General features: G+C 36.8%; 1 protein-coding gene across 14 annotated transcripts in view; it reads left to right on the top strand.

Annotated features, from left to right (window-relative positions):
* PTPN13 (protein tyrosine phosphatase non-receptor type 13) overlaps nt 1–18637 on the top strand; it is a 243455-nt gene that overhangs the window by 174657 nt on the left and 50161 nt on the right. For 5 of the 14 annotated variants that reach the window (XM_056803186.1, XM_056803194.1, XM_056803193.1 and 2 more), the window contains 8 exons: nt 2112–2575; nt 3782–3910; nt 5646–5739; nt 6754–6839; nt 8826–8976; nt 12888–13102; nt 13220–13318; nt 17264–17625. In XM_056803186.1, coding sequence (XP_056659164.1) covers nt 2112–2575; nt 3782–3910; nt 5646–5739; nt 6754–6839; nt 8826–8976; nt 12888–13102; nt 13220–13318; nt 17264–17625 — 1600 coding nt within the window. Of the gene's footprint in view, nt 1–2111; nt 2576–3781; nt 3926–5645; nt 5740–6753; nt 6840–8825; nt 8977–12887; nt 13103–13219; nt 13319–17263; nt 17626–18637 lie in introns of all 14 variants that reach the window. The other 9 variants (XM_056803185.1, XM_056803181.1, XM_056803192.1 and 6 more) reach the window with 2 other exon arrangements.

The raw sequence follows: 18637 nt of genomic DNA, 5'->3' as shown, positions 1-18637 counted from the left end.
AAAATAATTTCTTCATTCAGTGCAAAATGTCAAGAACATATAAGAAAATATATATTTTTTTTAATTGGGAAGGAAGGTGGCCTAATCATGCCTGATCTGAAATTATACAGAAAAGTAATAATCAACAAAGTCATTTGGCACTATTTTAAATTTATATAAGTTCATCAGTAGATCAAATTAGAAGAACAAATATATAAATGGGCAAATATAGCAGTGTTGGGTTTGATAAACCAAAGCAGATTGCTAAATCCCAACACCTGAAATAAGATCTCACCACATGACCAAAAACTACAGAAAAAGTAGAAAAGAACAGGGCACAAGGAAGAGAGGGGAACAGAGTCAATACACTAGAATATTTTGATTACATAAAATTAAGAGATTTCTACACACACAAAGTCAGTGATTAAAATGTGAAGGAAACCGGTTAAGTGGAGAAAGTTTCCCTCATAAAGTTCTGATATCATTTTGATATCAGAAACGAAATTCAACTACATAAGAATAATCTTATATTAAGGTTGGCCGGTATCTAAGTGGCCAAAAGGTAATGAATAGGCAGTTGTCAAGGGGAAAATCCTAGCTATCACAACCATATGAAAGAATGGTTCATACCACTAATAATAAGAAAAAATACAAATTAAAATAACTCTGAGATTCCACCTCATACACACCAAATAGGAAAATATGATAAGGAAAACAAAATTACAATTGTTGGAAGGTCTGAGAGAAAACAAAAATACTAATTCACTGCAAGGAGAACAGTGAATTATTCTAAACATTCTGTAAAGTAATTTGAAACTATGCTCAAAGTTTCCCAAACTATGCATAACCTTTGACCTAGTGGTAGCTCTAATAATAAGTCAAAAGATAAAAACAGAAAAGCCTGTTTTGTAAAAAATATATGGCATGGTGTGAATTAGTTTGGCAGTTGAATAGAGGATGGATTAGAGTGGGTTAAAAGATTACTGATGTCTATAAAGTGCTCTGTAAATATGTAATTCATATTATTATGTTGCTATTCATTTTGTATAGTTTCTTCAATTTTAAAACATGTTGTGATAGTGTTAGGGATTAGATTGACCCAAAGAGCAAGAGAGAATCATATAGCTATTGGGCAGAACTCTGGGAAGGCACTCTGGGAAGGGTCTTTTCTGCAATCTGTCGTCTTCTACAAGAAGAAAGTTTCTGTGGCATAACTGTTCCCGAACACCCAATCAATATAATATGATTCTGTTCTTAGATTGTAAATTCTTTGAAAACAGCAACTATAATCCACATGGGGGCGGATGGGAGGGGGGGTGCTCAATGCATAGCAAGACATCAAGAAAACTTGTGGCTGTGCCTATATCAACCTCAAATGGTTGACTACTTAGAAGGATGGGCAATTGGCATTTTTACAAAAAAGCAGGGAGTTTTTAAAATTCTTTAATTGTTTTGATGTTTTGTTCATTACTTCCCAATATACTCCCTTATAATAAAGAAGAACATTATGTAAAACAAATCTTTTCCTTTACTGCATCTGTCAGCAAATGCTCCCATTCTGCACTTTCCTCCACCTCTTCTGTACTGAAAGAAGGCAGGTGCATTTCATTAGTTGGAGTCAAGATTGCTCATTGAGCTCCAAGAAATGCCTTTTAGCTTTGTTCTTCTTTACATTATTGTCATCTGTGTAAAATGTTCTCCTGTTTATGCCTATTTTGTATTGCATTATGTGAAACAATTCTTTCCAACCCAGAAAACTAGTTTTGTTTTATAAGTACTGTTATCTCCAAAATATACTAGAACCTTTTGCTTTCATAATAAATATAGTGTTAGGAACTGAATGATTTTTTAGAATAATGTCCCTACATTTGGGACCATATTTATGATCACTAGTTCTCATTGGGCAGAATTAAAACATAACCAAGGAAGGTTTACTTTGATTGTTTGCTCTGGGTTGTATGTAACTCAAAATTCTGATATTAGCCTGCTTCTAATTTTTCTCTTTCTCATTAAAAAGGGACTGAATAAATACCAACAACTTTTCATTTCCAATTCCATTTTCTTGCTACCTAATAAAATGGAATTTTTGCTGTATTTATGAATAAATGTTATTCTTAATTTTTTATTTTCAGTGCCTTCTACGCCTACATATCTTTCCAATAGAATGAAAAATTATGTTCCCAGGCCTTCCTCCATTAAAGACAATGACCTAGAATCTTCTTTAGAGGACCACCATCAGACACATTGTTATCAGCGACGTATCTCATACTGTTCCTCTGCGCTATCAGGGGGCCAAAACGAAGGAAGCCTGAGTTCTCAGGATTCTAGGACTGAGAGCGCCAGCTTGTCCCAGAGCCATTTAAATGGCTTCTTGATAAACCATTTGGGTGCCCCTGCGCAGCACGAATTCCAGCAATCCAGCCCTTCCTCTCTGGCTATGTCTAAAGTAACTGAGAAAAAACAAACCTTAAATGACCACAACCAAAGCAAACCTAAAAAGTTCGGCATTTCAGAAACTATGGATTATTCTGATCGTGGGGATTCAGACATGGATGAAGCCACTTATTCTAGCAGTCAGGATCATTTAAATAAAAAGGTATGATCTGTTTCCCATCCCACTTTCTATTAATAACCACTCCCCCAAAAATCTCCCTTCCTCTCCCCCCGCCCCACACACAGACACACTTCTTCTTTCAACTCCTAAATCCCGTGTCTTATGGTTCAGTCATGGAGCACTTACTGCTTATTGCAGAACTTTCTGGTATCAGCTATTTCTGTGGTCTGGAGATGGGCAGAAACCTACATTTCTACTAGGAAAACAAGATGGTACAGGGGGAAATGAATGGGACTTGGATGTGTATCCTAGTTCAGTTGTGGTTTGTGATGACCATGGGCAAGTCACTAACCACATTCAGCCTCAGTGTCCACCTCTGCCAAATTTGGGAGTTGGAGTCACTGACCTCCAAGGTCTCTTCCTGCTCTGTATCTGTGGTTCTTTCATTTCACCTACTAACTGCTACTGTGTGGTTTTACTAACTCTTAGAGAAGTAGGAGGCTTTGAATATTAACCGTGAAGCATAATGAGTAGTGTAGGCTTTGAGTACTAACACTAAAGCACACAAAGGAGACTTTGAGAACTAACCCTAAAGCATATGCTATCCTAGAAAGTTTGCAATGAGCTATTTGCTGGTATAAATGAAAGAGGAAAGGAAATAAGATTGAAAGAATCAAATTCAATGTCATAATTTTATTTGGCAATTCCTTTGTGAAAGAGGTTAGACAGCACAAAATTTTACTTGCAGAATGACAGCATGTGCCCAAATGAAAAGAATGTATTTAGGCAACATATGTAAAAATATCTTCATCCTGTGGATTTTATGAATGAATCAATACATAAAGTCTTGATATTCATAAGAATATAATCAGAGTCTAGATTTAAAGCCAACTGAAAAACTAGGGCTTGACAAATTTTTAAGTCCTTTAAAAACAGTTTACAAGCCTTTTCCAAAATGGGGACAGCATGATCTAGCAGAATGGACCCTGAACTAAGGTTTAAAGCCTGAGTTCAAATGCCAGTCCTGGACTTATGACTTTAAGCAAGTCAGTACACTCCTCGGTTTCCTCATCCATTAAATGATGGGAGTGCCCAACCAATGCTGTTCTTTGAATCTCTATCCCTTTATTTCTCATTTTGTCTTGGTTTTCCCCACATAAGAAAAACACCAGACTCTCCAATAAAACATCCATTTTGACACAGGAAATCCCTTGTTTGTTTGTTTGTTTGTTTGTTTTCTTTATTAAGGAACCTTCTTCAATGAGTACATCCACCAAAATGAATTTAAAAAAAAATTCTTCAGCACCTCCTAAACCTGGAGATATCTTTGAAGTTGAACTGTCTAAAAATGATAACAGCTTGGGAATAAGTGTCACGGTACTGTTTGAAAAGGTTTTCACATATTTTCTCTTCTTTTCCATTTCTAGCAGTAGGCTAACTTAAAGTGGAACCATATTTATTCCACCCCACTTGTCGAGTCTTCCCAGTGTTATTAAAACTGAGGCATACTCGAAACCCCATTATGACTTAAGGGAAAGTGCCTTTTATTTTCTGTGGTCACTTTTTTGTTTCCCATTCTTCCAGAAATATTTCTGGTTTTGCCAAGCATTTACAGGGATTTAACATTCAAATTTGTTTAATCATATGCTACCCCCAAATCACTAATGATAGTGACTTCCAGGGGTTGGACTGGTTCTTGCAAAAGCAGGATATTACAATGTTCTTTTCCTTATGCCACGAATTATTAATGACCTATTTCCATATATACTTGTTTCTCTACATACTTAGGATTGTCTATACAACAAGTTGGGCTGTTTATTTATGTAATTCTAATGTGTTCAAAAATAATATATATATACTCACAGCCTTTAGGAGTTAAAGGAGTTTACATTTGTATCTAAATTGTTTGACACTATTATTTTAAAGATCCAGCAGTATAATAAAAATGTAGGTAACTTTAAATATTTGTAGATTAGAGTTATTTAACATTGCCCCACATATATCAAAATTCATTTTAAAGCAATTTGAAAATGATGGTTAAATAATACTGGCAAGCAAGTGTTAAAACAATTTTATCAAAAGTAGAAATGTAATAGCATGTTTAGTCATACTAATACTTTCTCTGTCCATTTGCTTTCCCCCTTCCATCAAATTGAATTATCTGTCTCTCTTGTGGATGAAAATAAAAGCCACATATTTGACTAAAATAAAGTTGCTACTTAGATTAATTTTGCCTTTCTGAATGAAGTAAGAGCTGTTTACTTTCACATTAGAATATTTGACTTGGAATAGAAAAACAATCATAATAACATTTATATAGCACTTGAAGGGTTGCAAAATACTTTAGAAATTCTATCTCATTTGATCCTGACAACCACCCTGGGAAACAGATATTATCATGATTCCGATTTTACAGATGAGGAAGCTGAGGCAGGCAGAATCTTAGTGTCTTACCCAGGCTCACATACTAGTAAGTGACCAAGGCAGGTCTTCTTGGCTTTAGACCCAACAATCTATCCACCATGAAGCCATTTAGCTGCCTAGAGTGACAGCATAACAGAGTAGACAAGAAGCTAGCCACACACTGCCTGTATGACCTTGGGCAAGTCTTACTTTCTAGTTCACCCAGATTACTCTTTAAGGCTATAAGTTGCCGCAAGAATGCAGGTTGCTCTCCTGGAACAATTTCTTCATTGGAAGTTCCCTATACCATTGAAATCTCAGGTTCAGTCCAATCCCGAAGAGGGAAGAAAGTACATTGTGCTTGAGAATACTTCCAGATATTTCCAGGCAGAAACTAATCTTGCATGAATGTGTTTCTGACTGCCTTTTCTTTAATCTGGTTCTTAATGCATGATAGAAACATCCCAAAATGCAATCTCCATGCCAAAATATGCTCACTATGTGAATGGAAGCTTAGAGTTTTCTGGTTGCAATAGAGAATTTTCCTAATAGGAATTCCATATCAAAGGGTTTGGGCTTGTCATTTTCATTTGTCTAGAAGTCACTGAATCTGCTGAATTCAAGGCTGATCCTTTGGCTGAGGTCACACATGCTTTCTGAGCCTAAGGAAGATTTGAATGTGATCATGACATTTCTTCTTTCCACTTAGGGAGGAGTAAATACCAGTGTCAGACATGGAGGCATTTATGTGAAGGCTGTGATTCCCAAGGGAGCAGCTGAGTCTGATGGGAGAATTCACAAAGGTGTGTTATGTTTTCTCCATCCTTTACCACACATGAGCAATGAAACAATAAAGTCAACAGAGACATTTAATTCAACAGATTGAGGGAGGAAAATGAGTTCAAGGATAAAGGTAGAGTCAGAAACCACCTTGTTTCCATTCTGGAAATGCCGTTATCACTGCTGAACATTTTATTTTTGAATTTGCCATGTAGCCAATTGCCCAGGTTCAGCTTCTTGGAAGTGGGCAGAGACTTTGTATCAGCAGTGGCCATGTTTCAAGTATACTTTCACCAGGAAAGTTTTCCAGCCCCTCTCCTAGTAGCTGTATCTCAGTTGTCTGTGATCTCTCCTCATAATTCAGACCAGTGCTTCAGTCATTGTATATCAGAGCTCAGCCATGTTCCCCAAAGTCCTGCCTATACAAGGTTTTTGTGATTGTCAGTCATTTTTCCAATTCTCCATTGGGGGTTTTCTTAGCAAGGACACTGGAGTGGATTGCCATTTTCTTCTTAAGGTCATTTGTTGGATGAAGAAACTGAGGTAAACAGGGTTAGGTGACAGATCACTTAGCTAGTAAGCCGAATAGGCAAGATTTGAATTCAGGTCTTCCTGACTCCAAGGCTGATATTCTATGCACTATGGTGCTAGTCAATTAGGGAAAACATGGAGCTAAAACTTGATTTAAAGACATTTTAGGGATAATGAACTATGTACTCTTATAGTTTTAAAAAAGCTGCATGCAGTATTTTTTTTTTAAACCCTTACCTTCTACCTTTGAATCAATACTAAATATCAGTTCCAAAGCAGAAGAGCAGTAAGAGCTGGGCAATGATGATTGCCCAGAGTCACACAGCTAGGAAATATCTCAGATCAGACTAGAACCCAGGACCTCCCATCTCCAAGCCTGGCTTCCTATCCACTAAGTCACCTACCTGCTCCCACACAATACATTTGAAAGGCTATCATATGTCAAAGAGGATATAAAATGTTCTCAAATGTTCTCAATTTTTACCAGATCACTTTCTTTCCTTAAGGTGACCGTGTCCTGTCTGTTAACGGAGTTAGTCTGGAAGGAACAACGCATAAACAGGCTGTGGAAGCATTAAGAAACACAGGGCAGGTAATAGATGCTTTTTTCTCCTTATTAATTTACCAGTAAAGTACAATAAATAGATACCAAATTCAAACAGATTATATGTCAGTATATCTAGCAGATTATCGTTCTCATATTTTTTCTAATTATTTCTTTTTCCATCTTAAGATCAAACATGGTGACTGTAGGTTTTGATTTGCTTGCCTTTCTATATTTTCATCTTAGCCCAAAGCAGAAATCTTCAGGAAGAAATTTAAAGTGCAAACATACAATCTCCCAATTTTCAGTTATATTTAGCATGGGTAACAATTTAGCGATATTAATTTAAAAAGCAGCTAGCTATTTGCTTCAGTTTTAGAAAGTTTACAATGTTGCAACATTAACATCAATGCTTTACAATACAATACAATAAATCTTAGATTTTTATGCAGATGTACTTTACCTGGCAATATCATGGAATTTGATGAAAAATACTAGCCAGAGAAATTGATTTAGTTCTCTGAGGCTTTATCGCAAATTTATCATAATGGCTAGAATGAGATTCCAGTCTTTAGAATGTCAGGATAGCCTTTCTGCCTCCCTCCATCTTTTTGGTACTCAATTAAAATGCCTCATGAGGAAAGTAACCCTGAATTTTCCTCACCTACAATCTATTCCAGCTCCTGATGAAGTGGAAATGATTTTAACTTGAACCCTGGGACAGATTGCATGAATACTGTCTGAGATACAGCCTAGTTAAATTTGTACAGATTCACTTACTAGATTGACCAGAGTGATCAAATTTTTCACACATCAGTTTAAAAAAAAATCTTTCAAGGCTTAAGAGGATTCTACCCAGATCATTGAAGGATGAAAAGAGTGTCTGTTATTTGAGTCATAGATATTTAAAATGTCAAGTAAAGTAAGTGAATGATGCTATGTGACTTTTAAACTAACAGTCCCAGAAGGCCATTGGAAAAAATTGCTTTCTTGGGGGCAGCTGGGTGACTCAGTGGATTGAGAACCAGACCTTGAGATGGGAGGTCTTAGGTTCAAATCTGGCACCACACACTTGTAAGGAGTAAAAATGTAAGGAGTTGGACTAGATCATTTAAGAGTATGGTCAGGAATTTAATCAATTCCAAATTATTTTTTTAGCAATTTATTTATAAAACAGAGGGAAAGCATGAAAGTAGAGAAATTAGAAAGAGGGCAGACTAAGAAATCTAGCTTAACTATTGCTCAAGCCCTGGGTTTACTCCGGCAGGGCTCCAGAAGCCCCAACCTGTGGGCCTAAGTATCAATTAACAAAGGTTTTAGCCATGAGACTCCTCCAACAGGAGAAGCCTCTCTGTAGGCTAGTGCCTCCAGGAAAGCCAGGGAAGGGAGTCAGCCTTTTTCACTCACCCACGTGGTAGTTCTAAGGGAAAATAGAAGCAATCCAGGGTCCTCAACCGGAGCGGTTTTAGCAGAAGCTAGTACCTCTCAGAACAAACCAGGGAAAGGAAATCAGCCTTTCTCACTCACCCACGTGGTAGTCCTAATAGAAGCAGTCCTCACCCAGAGCTCCTCCAGGATCAAGTTCAAAGCGAAAGACGACTCTACAGGAAGTTCTTAACATTTTTAAAGACAATTCCTTTTCTTCACTTCCTGTGTCTTCCTTCCATTTTACATGGACCAATTACAGTTAACATCTTGTTTAGGACTGCCCAGGACACAGTCACTGGGTTCTGATTTGCCACCCACTATTGCTCACATGGGTCATAGACCTCCCCCACCCAAGCATAAGTGCTGTGTATTCTCTTTTAGTGATTAAATCTAAAGGGGAGAGTTAATCCTATATTCATACACTTCCTAGCTGTCTGACCCTGGGCAAGTCGCTTAACCCCCATTGTCTAGCCCTTACCACTCTTCTGTCTTAAAACCAATACACAGTATTGGTTTTAAGACAGAAGGTAGGGTTTTTTTTTTTTTAATTTGTTTTCTTGTCTTAAGTCAATTCATCATAATATTGCGGATTTTTTTTTTTTTTAGGTGGTTCATCTGTTGTTAGAAAAAGGACATCCATCAACAACCAAAGTACATACACCAATAACTCCACAGAGCACTCTTCTGGAGCAGGCTTCCCTGGAAAAACCCATGAAAAAAACAACTAACACCGGAGACTACAATTTTGTTACTGAAGGTCAGGCCTAGAAGACTCATTATTTTATTCTTCCTTTATATTATTCTTGGTTCATGTTACTCTTATTTTCGCTTCACCACACATAATTATAGTATGGGAGAGGAGCACTATCTCTGCCCCATTCTGGTTGTGTAACTGTGAAAAAGGATTTAACTTCTCAGTGACCCAGGTCAGTAGAACTCCAGTACTGTATGTCTAAAAGCCAGTTGGAAAGTCTAAAAGCCAGTTGGAAAGGTAGTTTACTAACTGGACATTTCCTACACTGATAAAATCATAAGTTTAATTCCAGTAAAACATGATTTGAGGAATCTCGGTTTTCGCTGATGGAATTATAAATTAAAGTTATATAGCTAATGCATTTAAAGCATTGCCTCATATGTTTTAGGATTCACAGTGCAAGAAAAATCATGGGTATAATTAGTCATGGGCAATAAAAATGGGCTCATTTCTTCATCTGTTTATTTCCAGAACTTGGATTTGAACCCAGATATTGTTACTCTGAATCCAGCATGCACTTTGTTTTAATTCTATGAGTTTTTCCAGCCTGGACATTCCCTTAAATTTCATGGAATTTATACTGGAAAAAAGTACTAAACTATTATTTCAACAGTTTATTGCTTTGGAATCCAAGACTTTACCATCTACTTAACTCCTTCATTCTTTTTTTAGTGCTTCATTGATGCTTTTTTTTAACACCACTCTTATTTCTCAGTGAAATCCTCCCTCAGTGTCCCACAAACCCTCCTTATTACAAAGAAAATATTTCAGTGACACAAAGTATCACAAATTGCAGGTGACAGCATATGTAATACCCACCCACTCACGCTTCATAATCCATCACCTCCCATTTGAAAAGATCATATATAGGAAGCATGTATATTTTTTCACTCAGTCCTCAAATAGTGGGTACTCATTTTGTTCCCAGTTTTTTGCTATCACAAAAGTGATTTGAATATGTAGCCTCAGTGCCTCTCTTTTTTTTAACCCATATCTCCTATCTTAATATCAATTCTAAAGCAGAACAACAACTAGGAAATTGGGATTAAATGACTTGCCCAGGGTCACACAGCTAGGACATGTCTGACCCTTCCTCCAGACCTGGCACTCTATCCAGTATACTACTTAACTGCCTCTCATTCACTCTTTTTTTTTATTTTATAATATTTTATTTGATCATTTCCAAGCATTATTCATTAAAGGAAAAGATCATTTTCTTTTCCTACCCCTCACCCCCCATAGCTGACGTGTGATTCCACTGGGTGTCACATGTGTTCTTGATTCAAACCCGTTGCCATGTTGTTAGTATTTGCATTAGAGTGTTCGTTTAGAGTTTCTCCTCTGTCATGTCCCCTCAACTGCTGTAGTCAGGCAGTTGCTTTTCCTCGGTGTTTCTACTCCCACAGTTTGTCCTCTGCTTATGAATAGTGTTTTTTCTCCTAGATCCCTGCAGATTGTTCAGGGACATTACACCACCACTAATGGTGTTCGATTATACCACAGTGTATTAGTCTCTGTGTACAATGTTTTCCTGGTTCTGCTCCTCTCGCTCTGCATCACTTCCTGTATGTTGTTCCAGTCTCCATGGAACTCCTCCACTTTATTATTCCTGTTTGCACAATAGTATTCCACCAACATATACCACAATTTGTTCAGCCTTTCCCCAATTGATGGGCATCCCCTCGTTTTCCAATTTTAGGCCACCCGAAAGAGTGCAGCTATGAATATTCTCGTACAAGTCTTTTTCTCCTTTATCTCTTTGGGGTACAGACCCAGCAGTGCTATGGCTGGGTCAAAGGGGAGACATTCTTTTATCACCCTTTGGGTATACTTCTAAATTGCCCTCCAGAATGGTTGGATCAATTCACAACTCCCACCAGCAATGAATTAATGTCCTGACTTTGCCACATCTCCTATAGCATTCATTACTTTCCTTTGCTATCATGTTAGCCAATCTGCTAGGTGTGAGGTGATACCTCAGAGTTGTTTTGATTTGCATCTCTCTGATTATAAGAGATTTAGAACACTTCTTCATGTGCTCATTAATAGTTTTGATTTCTTTATCTGAAAACTGCCTATCCATGTCTCTTGCCCATTTATCAATTGGAGAATGGCTTGGTTTTTTGTACAATTGATTTAACTCTTTATAAATTTGAGTAATTAAACCTTTGTCAGAGGTTTCTATGAAGATTTTTTCCCAATTTGTTGCTTCCCTTCTGATTTTAGTTACATTGGTTTTGTTTGTACAGAAGCTTTTTAATTTGATGTAGTTGGAATTATTTATTTCACATTTTGTGACTCTATGTCTTGCTTGGTTTTAAAGTCTTTCCCCTTCCAAAGGTCTGACATGTATACTATTCTGTGTTTACCCAATTTACTTATGGTTTCCTTCTTTATGTTTAAGTCATTCACCCATTTTGAATTTATCTTGGTGTGGGGTGTGATGTGTTGATCAATTCCTAATCTCTTCCACACTGTCTTCCAATTTTCCCAGCAGTTTTTATCGAATAGTGGATTTTTGTCCCAGAACCTGGGATCTTTAGGTTTATCGTATACTGTCTTGCTGAGGTCGCTTTCCCCCACTCTATTCCACTGATCCTCCTTTCTGTCTCTTAGCCAATACCAAATTGTTTTGATGACTGCTGCTTTGTAATATAGTTTGAGGTCTAGGACTGCAAGGCCCCCCTCATTTGTGTTTTTTTTTCATTATTTCCCTGGATATCCTTGATCTTTTGTTATTCCAAATGAACTTTGTTATGGTTTTTTCTAAATCAGTAAAGAAATTTTTTGGGGTTCAATGGGTATGGCACTAAATAGAAAAATAAGTTTGGGTAGGATGGTCATTTTTATTATATTGGCTCGTCCTATCCATAAGCAGTTAATGCTTTTCCAATTGCTCAAGTCTAGTTTTAGTTGTGTGGCGAGTGTTTTGTAGTTGTGTTCATATAGTTCCTGTGTTTGTCTCAGGAGATAGATTCCTAGGTATTTTATTTTGTCTAAGGTGATTTCACTCTTTTTTTAAAAATTTAAACCTTATTTTCTGTCTTAAAGTCAATACTGTGATATTCCTTCCTAAGATATAGTCATCTTAGAAAAAAGTAGTTACCTTAATTTTATTTTTTTAACCCATACCTTCCATCTTAGAACCAATACTAAGGTGATTCTAAGGCAGAAGACAAGTAAGGGGTAGGCAATGGGGGTTAAATGACTTGCTTAGGGTCACACAATTAAGTGTCTGAAGTCAAATTTGAACCTTGAACCTCCAGTATCCAGGCCAAGCTCTCAATCCATTGAGCCACCTAACTGCCTTGTTCACTTTTTCAGCATACTCTGAAGGTGTTATTCCTGGTTATTTGTATTGTTATATAGTTTCACTTATTTTACAGATTGCTCAATTCATCAGAGTAGAATTCTGAAATAGAAACTTACATTTTTAAATCCTTACCCCATCACTGGTTCATGTTCCTTTTGACCATCCTCTGTTATTCTTCCCTTTATTGGTTTTATATGGTTTTTTCCTTCTCCTTTTTTTTCCTTCCAAATCCTTTTCCTTCAGAGGACTTAGCCCAAGGTCTGACACATGGAAGACAGTGTTGATTTGGCATAAAACATGCTGTTTTGAAAAATGCCTCCTCTTTTCTCTCTCGCTTTTGGGAACTTTGTTTTCTTTACTATTTATTGGACCTTTGTGGCAACCAAGTTTCCACATGACCTCTAGAAATTTAAAAATATATACTGCTTTCTCTTGGTATAAGGTTAGAACTAGGACATAGTGGAGCATTTGGGAGGAGGGCAGAGGGAGATTGTTACTACCTTGGCAAAGGAATGATAGACTAGTAAAATTGCTGTGCACATGGAGATTTTTTAATGTATCAAATACATAAAATTAGCTGTGATATTCTTTTTTCTTACAGAAAACACATTTGAGGTAAAATTACTGAAAAATAGCTCAGGTCTAGGTTTTAGTTTTTCCCGTGAAGATAACCTCATTCCAGAACAAATGAATGCCAGTGTTGTAAGGGTTAAAAAGCTATTTCCTGGCCAGCCAGCAGCAGAAAGTGGACAAATTGATGTTGGAGACGTCATCGTGAAAGTGAATGGGGCTTCTCTGAAGGGACTTTCCCAACAGGTAAATACCAAACACGTGACCTTTGTATACATTAGTGGGAAGAAAGATTGGCATTTCAGAATGGTAATACAATGCTACTTGAACTATATTTTAATTTTTAATCAATGTTACCTTTAGGACGTCATCTCTGTTCTCAGGGGAACATCACCAGAAGTCTCTTTACTCCTTTGCCGGCCTCCACCTGGTATACTACCTGAAATTGATGCATCTGTTTTGGTAAGGCTGCCTAAGAGATGGTATTTTTTATTTTTAAAGAATTTAAATCTACACATTAATTTTGTTTTGGTTCAGTTTGGTTTTTATCAGTGATCAATGTCCTGGCTATCCCATGAATGAACTTATAACCTTGTATTTCTTCATATCTAAAAAATAAAAGTACTAAATGAACTCTAAGATCCCATGAAGATATAAGAGGCATGAAATACTTTTTAGCTAATTGATTCTTACCATTATTTATTACTAAATAGCCTTTGTTTGGTTTTATCATCTCGATTAGAATCTCAGAATTAGAAATGACTGTTATTATCTCACCGTGGTTCTTGCCTCTAGGCACTTTACATGTTTATTATCACAATTCATGTTTTTAAAAATTCTTGGAAACAGAGAATTCCAAGTTTGGCAGTGATTGCTTTCAATCCATATAACCATAAATGAGTTATTAGAAGCCTGACAGATTTATTAGTTTAAATGTGGATTTGATTCAGCTAACAAGTAACAAGTAGTAAGTTCCTACTATTTTCAAGGTTTTGTATTTAGTATAGCAATACAAAGAAAAAAAGACACTCCCCATTGCCTTTTCATAATCTTATACCCTACCTAGTCAGTAAATGGGATGATGATAGGTTGGAAAATACAGGCTGAGAGATCAAGGAGAGAGATCTAATAGCTCTAGGGTGGTAGGCAGGTTATATAAGTGAAAAGAAAGACTTCCTATAGCACCTGGCCCCTGAGACAAGTCTGAAAGGAGACTAAGGTTTGGGAGGAGACAATGTGGTATAGGTATGCCCAATAACTTGGGCAAAAGCAGAGCCCAAAAAACGTCATGCCAAATTTATGGAGCAGCTAGTAACTAGTTCATCTGGAAAATAGTGTGTAAAGAGAAAGGATGGGAAAAAAATTGGGGAAATTAGATGGAAGCCAGATTGGGAAGGTTCTGAAATGCCCTGTTGCATTTCACCACTTTTACCAAAGTGGCTGACTGAACAGAGGCAGACCACCCAGCTCACCCACAGAAACTTGCCTCCAGAACTACACAAAAATGCAGCTAGGAGCACATTGTCAATAAGAATGAGGCCCCCCAACAAGGGCAAAGAAGCCCATAGCTTCCAGATGAACAAGAGACAGAGATGTCTAACCTTTAGAGTTAATCTTAAAATAGCAAGAATGAAGGGCCTCCTCAAGAAAACTCCAAGATGGTTGTAAACACACAGTAGGAACCCTGAAAACCACAGGTTACAGCAGGAACAAATACAAGCATTACTTGAACTGGGAAATCCCAAGGCTCTTAAGTCTTTAGCATCTTGTACTGAGATACTATAGAAACCTTGATTCAGCCCTCTGAACCTCAAAAATCTAGGAGGAGCTTAAACCTGGGAAGAGGTGGTCAGTTCAGGAGACCCAGGAAAAGACTAAATAAAACCCACCACCCCTAACCAAAAGAGCTTCAATGTATGGAACCTGGTGTTGGCATAAGATCTTAGTATAGTAACTAAAACTGTAGAGAGTGCATGAACTAAAGATACCAACCAGTATAAAAATGTCATTGGTCTTCCTCTAATGGAGGATAGTTCCATAAAAACTAGGAGTAATGCATTTTTTTTTAAAAGAGGGAAATTGATTTTTCTAAAACTATGTGAATTTCTAAAGAAATGAAGCAAAAGATTAAAAAAATCAAAGATCTGTAAGAAAGAATTCTTATAAGAATTCCCTTCCAAGAGAAAGTGATGAACTATGCCTAAGCTTTGGAATCCATCAAAATTGGAATAGACTAAACAAAAACCATTGACTCTATGAGAAAGAAAAAAGTTACAACAAAAGATTGGAAATATAGAAGAAAATGTAAAGCTTTTTTTATTGGACTCCATAAAAAACACAATTTCCATTCACCCCGCCATAAAAAAACTTTACTGTATGCTCTTTGATCAAGAAATTATCCATGAAAACTTCAAAAATACATTAGAAATGAGTGTGCAAAAACAAATCAGAGAGAACTTATCAATTACCAACTTAAAGAAATTACAAAAAGGGAACTCATAACTAAAATGTAATGAAAAATTGTGTTCTACTGAAATATTATAAAGGCATCCCAAAAGAACCAATTTAAGTACCAAGGAATCAAGCTTGTCAGTCACCCAAGACCTGACTTTAAAAATATTCCACTTCTTACAGGGGTTACCTAGGTGGCTCAGTGTATAGAATACTGGGCCTGGAGTTAGTAAGAATTTCTGAGTTCAAATCTGGTCTGGGCATAACTCTAATTAGGAAATGGTGAACCGCTCCAGTATCTTTGCCAAGAAAACCTCAAATGGGTTACAAAGAGTCAGATATAACTGAAAAAATGACTGAACAATGGCAATAGTTTCACAGCCTCAATTAATTTACCCTATAAAGCTGAATATTATTCTTCAGGTGGAAAATGAGGGTTGAACACACACACACACACACACACACACACACACACACACACACAAATGTGCGTGCGAGCACACACAGGCATGCACACACAGTTAGTTTGATGTAGAAATACATCAACTCAGCTGAAAAACAAATAGGAACTGAGAGTGTGTTAAGAAGGAATATAATAATTCTGGGAAAGGGACAGTCACAACACAAAATAAATTTCCTTAATCTGAAGAGCTGATGAAAAGGAAAATGAAGAAATATAAAGGAGTGCCTATCAAATGGAAAACAGTTCAATAAACTGTGATCTAAGACTAGTGAAATCATCAGAAATGAGAAAAGAGACTCATAAAGAAAATCCTCAGTAGTATGTGACCTGTTACAAAGTGAATTGAGCAGAACTAAAAAGCAATTTTGTCAAAAAAGAATAATTTTGAAAGTTGTTAACCCTTTGATGAATGTAATGACCAACCATGTCTCTCACCTCCAGATAGAGAGGGGATAAATTCAACTGAAATCCTACATTTTGGGGTATGGCCACTGTGCAGATTCATTTTACTTATTGCTTATTTGTCACAAATCTTTTTCTTTCTCTCACTTTTTAAAGAATTACTAGGGAAGAAGGCTAGAAATTGCAGAGGGATCTGCAATACTAATAACACAAAAAGGGCCATTGAAACACTTTGACATACCCAGAAGAAAATGCATGCAAGAATGTTTTGAAAGGAATGTGTGGTTTTATTTTATTTTGTAACCCTTACAGCTGGGAAGTGTCTGAGGCCAGATTTGATACTAGGACCTCTTGTCTCTAGTCCTGGCTCTCAATCGACTGAGCCCTTAAGCTCAGTAATGAGCTGTGCCCTTTAAGTACTTTAGAGTTCCATATACAGTTATCTTTTTATGTTCTACTATACTCTTTTTTTGTTTGTGTTCAGAATGATTTTTGTTAAATGTCCACTTAAGAAGTTTGTATCTAAGGGTAATAGGAAGCTACTGAAGATTTTTGAATAGGGGAATGCCATTGTTAGATCTTAGAAATATTATTGTCAGAAATTGTTAGAAATAAAATTGTTGTCTAAGAAATATTAACTAAGGTAAGGTAATTCATCAAGTATTATTATCACCTTTTTTTATAGAGAAGAAACTGAGGCTTAGAAATTGTAACTACCTAAGTCATTGCAGCCAAGTAATGACAGAGCAGGCACTTTTCGTGAATTTAAGTTCAATATTCTTTCCATTCTATCTCACTGAAATTGTGCCATAGAAATCAATAGGCATATCTAACCAAATATGCTATCTAAAACTTTCATTTTTAGAGAAATAGAATTACTAGCATGATATGACTGGGTTTTTGTTTATTCCAAGAATGCCACTTGGTGTATGTCTGTGATAAATGTCACAAACATCGTTTTTGGAATCATGGTAACTGGCAATCAGTGGCACATGTTACTTATAGGCAAACTGTTTTCTTAATGACACAGCAATTCTTCAGATAAATAAGTGCTAACTGTAATAGATCATAATTGTCTTTATTTATTACAGACTCCACTGTACTCACCTGTGCAGGTATTTCCAGACAGCAATAAAGAAACCCATCAACCATCACATGGGGATCATGGCACCAGCTCAGATGAAAACGAAATGTCTGACAAAAGCAAAAAGCTATTTCACTCCCTTTCTAGGAGGGATAGCTATGGTTACAGCAGTGGAAGTGGGGAAGAAGACTTAGCACTCCCTCCCGACCAACTAGCAAACACTGACTGGAACTCAGCTTCTCATCAGACTCTCAGTAGTGTCATATCGCCAGAGAATAGTCAATATGAAGCAAGTGGCCAGGAAAGTGTTACCTCCACCATATTTTATTATCCTCAAGAACCAGCCAGTAGGCCAAACAAGGAGGACAGGTGCGTTGTTATTTTCACATTATACTCAGAGCATTTTATTCTTATTACTATTAACCACTAGAAAAATATTACTTTCCTGTTTCTAAGAATGAAATGTATCAATCGATATTGAATTACTTGTTATCACCTGCCTTGCTGCTCTGACTGAACAAGACAGTAATTTATTTAAGTCATTTTTATCTGAAGCCTTACCCCCTCCCAATTTGGATGGATTTTCTCTCAAGGTGTCGAATGGAGGAGGGGCTAACATAGTCAAACCTTTAGGAAAATTAATTTGACTGCTAAGTGAAGAAACGACTGTACTGGGGAGAGACAAAAACTTGAGACTTGGAGACCAGTCCATAGACTACTATTGCAATAGTTCAAGCATGAGGTGATTAGGCCCTATATACAAAAGAGTTCATAAAAGTAGAATTGACAGGACTTGGCAACATTGGAAGAAGATGGAACAAGAGGAAGTAAAGATGGTACCTAGGTTTGGAACTTGGGTGATTCCTAAGATGATGGTGCCTTCAAAAGCAATAAAAAAGAGCAGACAACTAGCTACTAGTAGATTTAGTGTCAAGCCTAGAGACAGGATGTCTGGGTTCAATCTGACCTCAGACTTCCTAGCTGGTGATTCTAAGCAAGTCACTTAACTCCCACTGCATATCCCTTACTGCTCTTCTGCCTTGGAACCAATGCACAGTATTGATTCTGAGGCATAGTAATGGTTTTTTTAAAAAAAGGAATAAAAAAAGGGAAGGGAGATAGCTGGGTGGGGAGAGTGGAAAACAGGTGAAGATAATGAGTTCAGTTTTGATCATGTTATGTTTAACATGTCTGCATGTCTGTATAGTTTGAAATGTCCAATAGGCAGTTGGAGATGTGAAACTAGAAGTTAGGGAAAAGGTAAAAGAATCAAATCTCTGAGCATAGAAATCATAATTTAATTTTTGGGAATTAATAAGATCAATGAGCACAATGGTTTAGAGACAGAAGATAAGCAGAGGCAGGGACAGGGCAGAACCTT

Source organism: Monodelphis domestica, chromosome 6 (assembly GCF_027887165.1).
Source record: "Monodelphis domestica isolate mMonDom1 chromosome 6, mMonDom1.pri, whole genome shotgun sequence".
In the NCBI taxonomy this organism is placed as follows: Eukaryota; Metazoa; Chordata; class Mammalia; order Didelphimorphia; family Didelphidae; genus Monodelphis; species Monodelphis domestica.
This window is presented reverse-complemented; position numbering and strand designations above follow the sequence as displayed.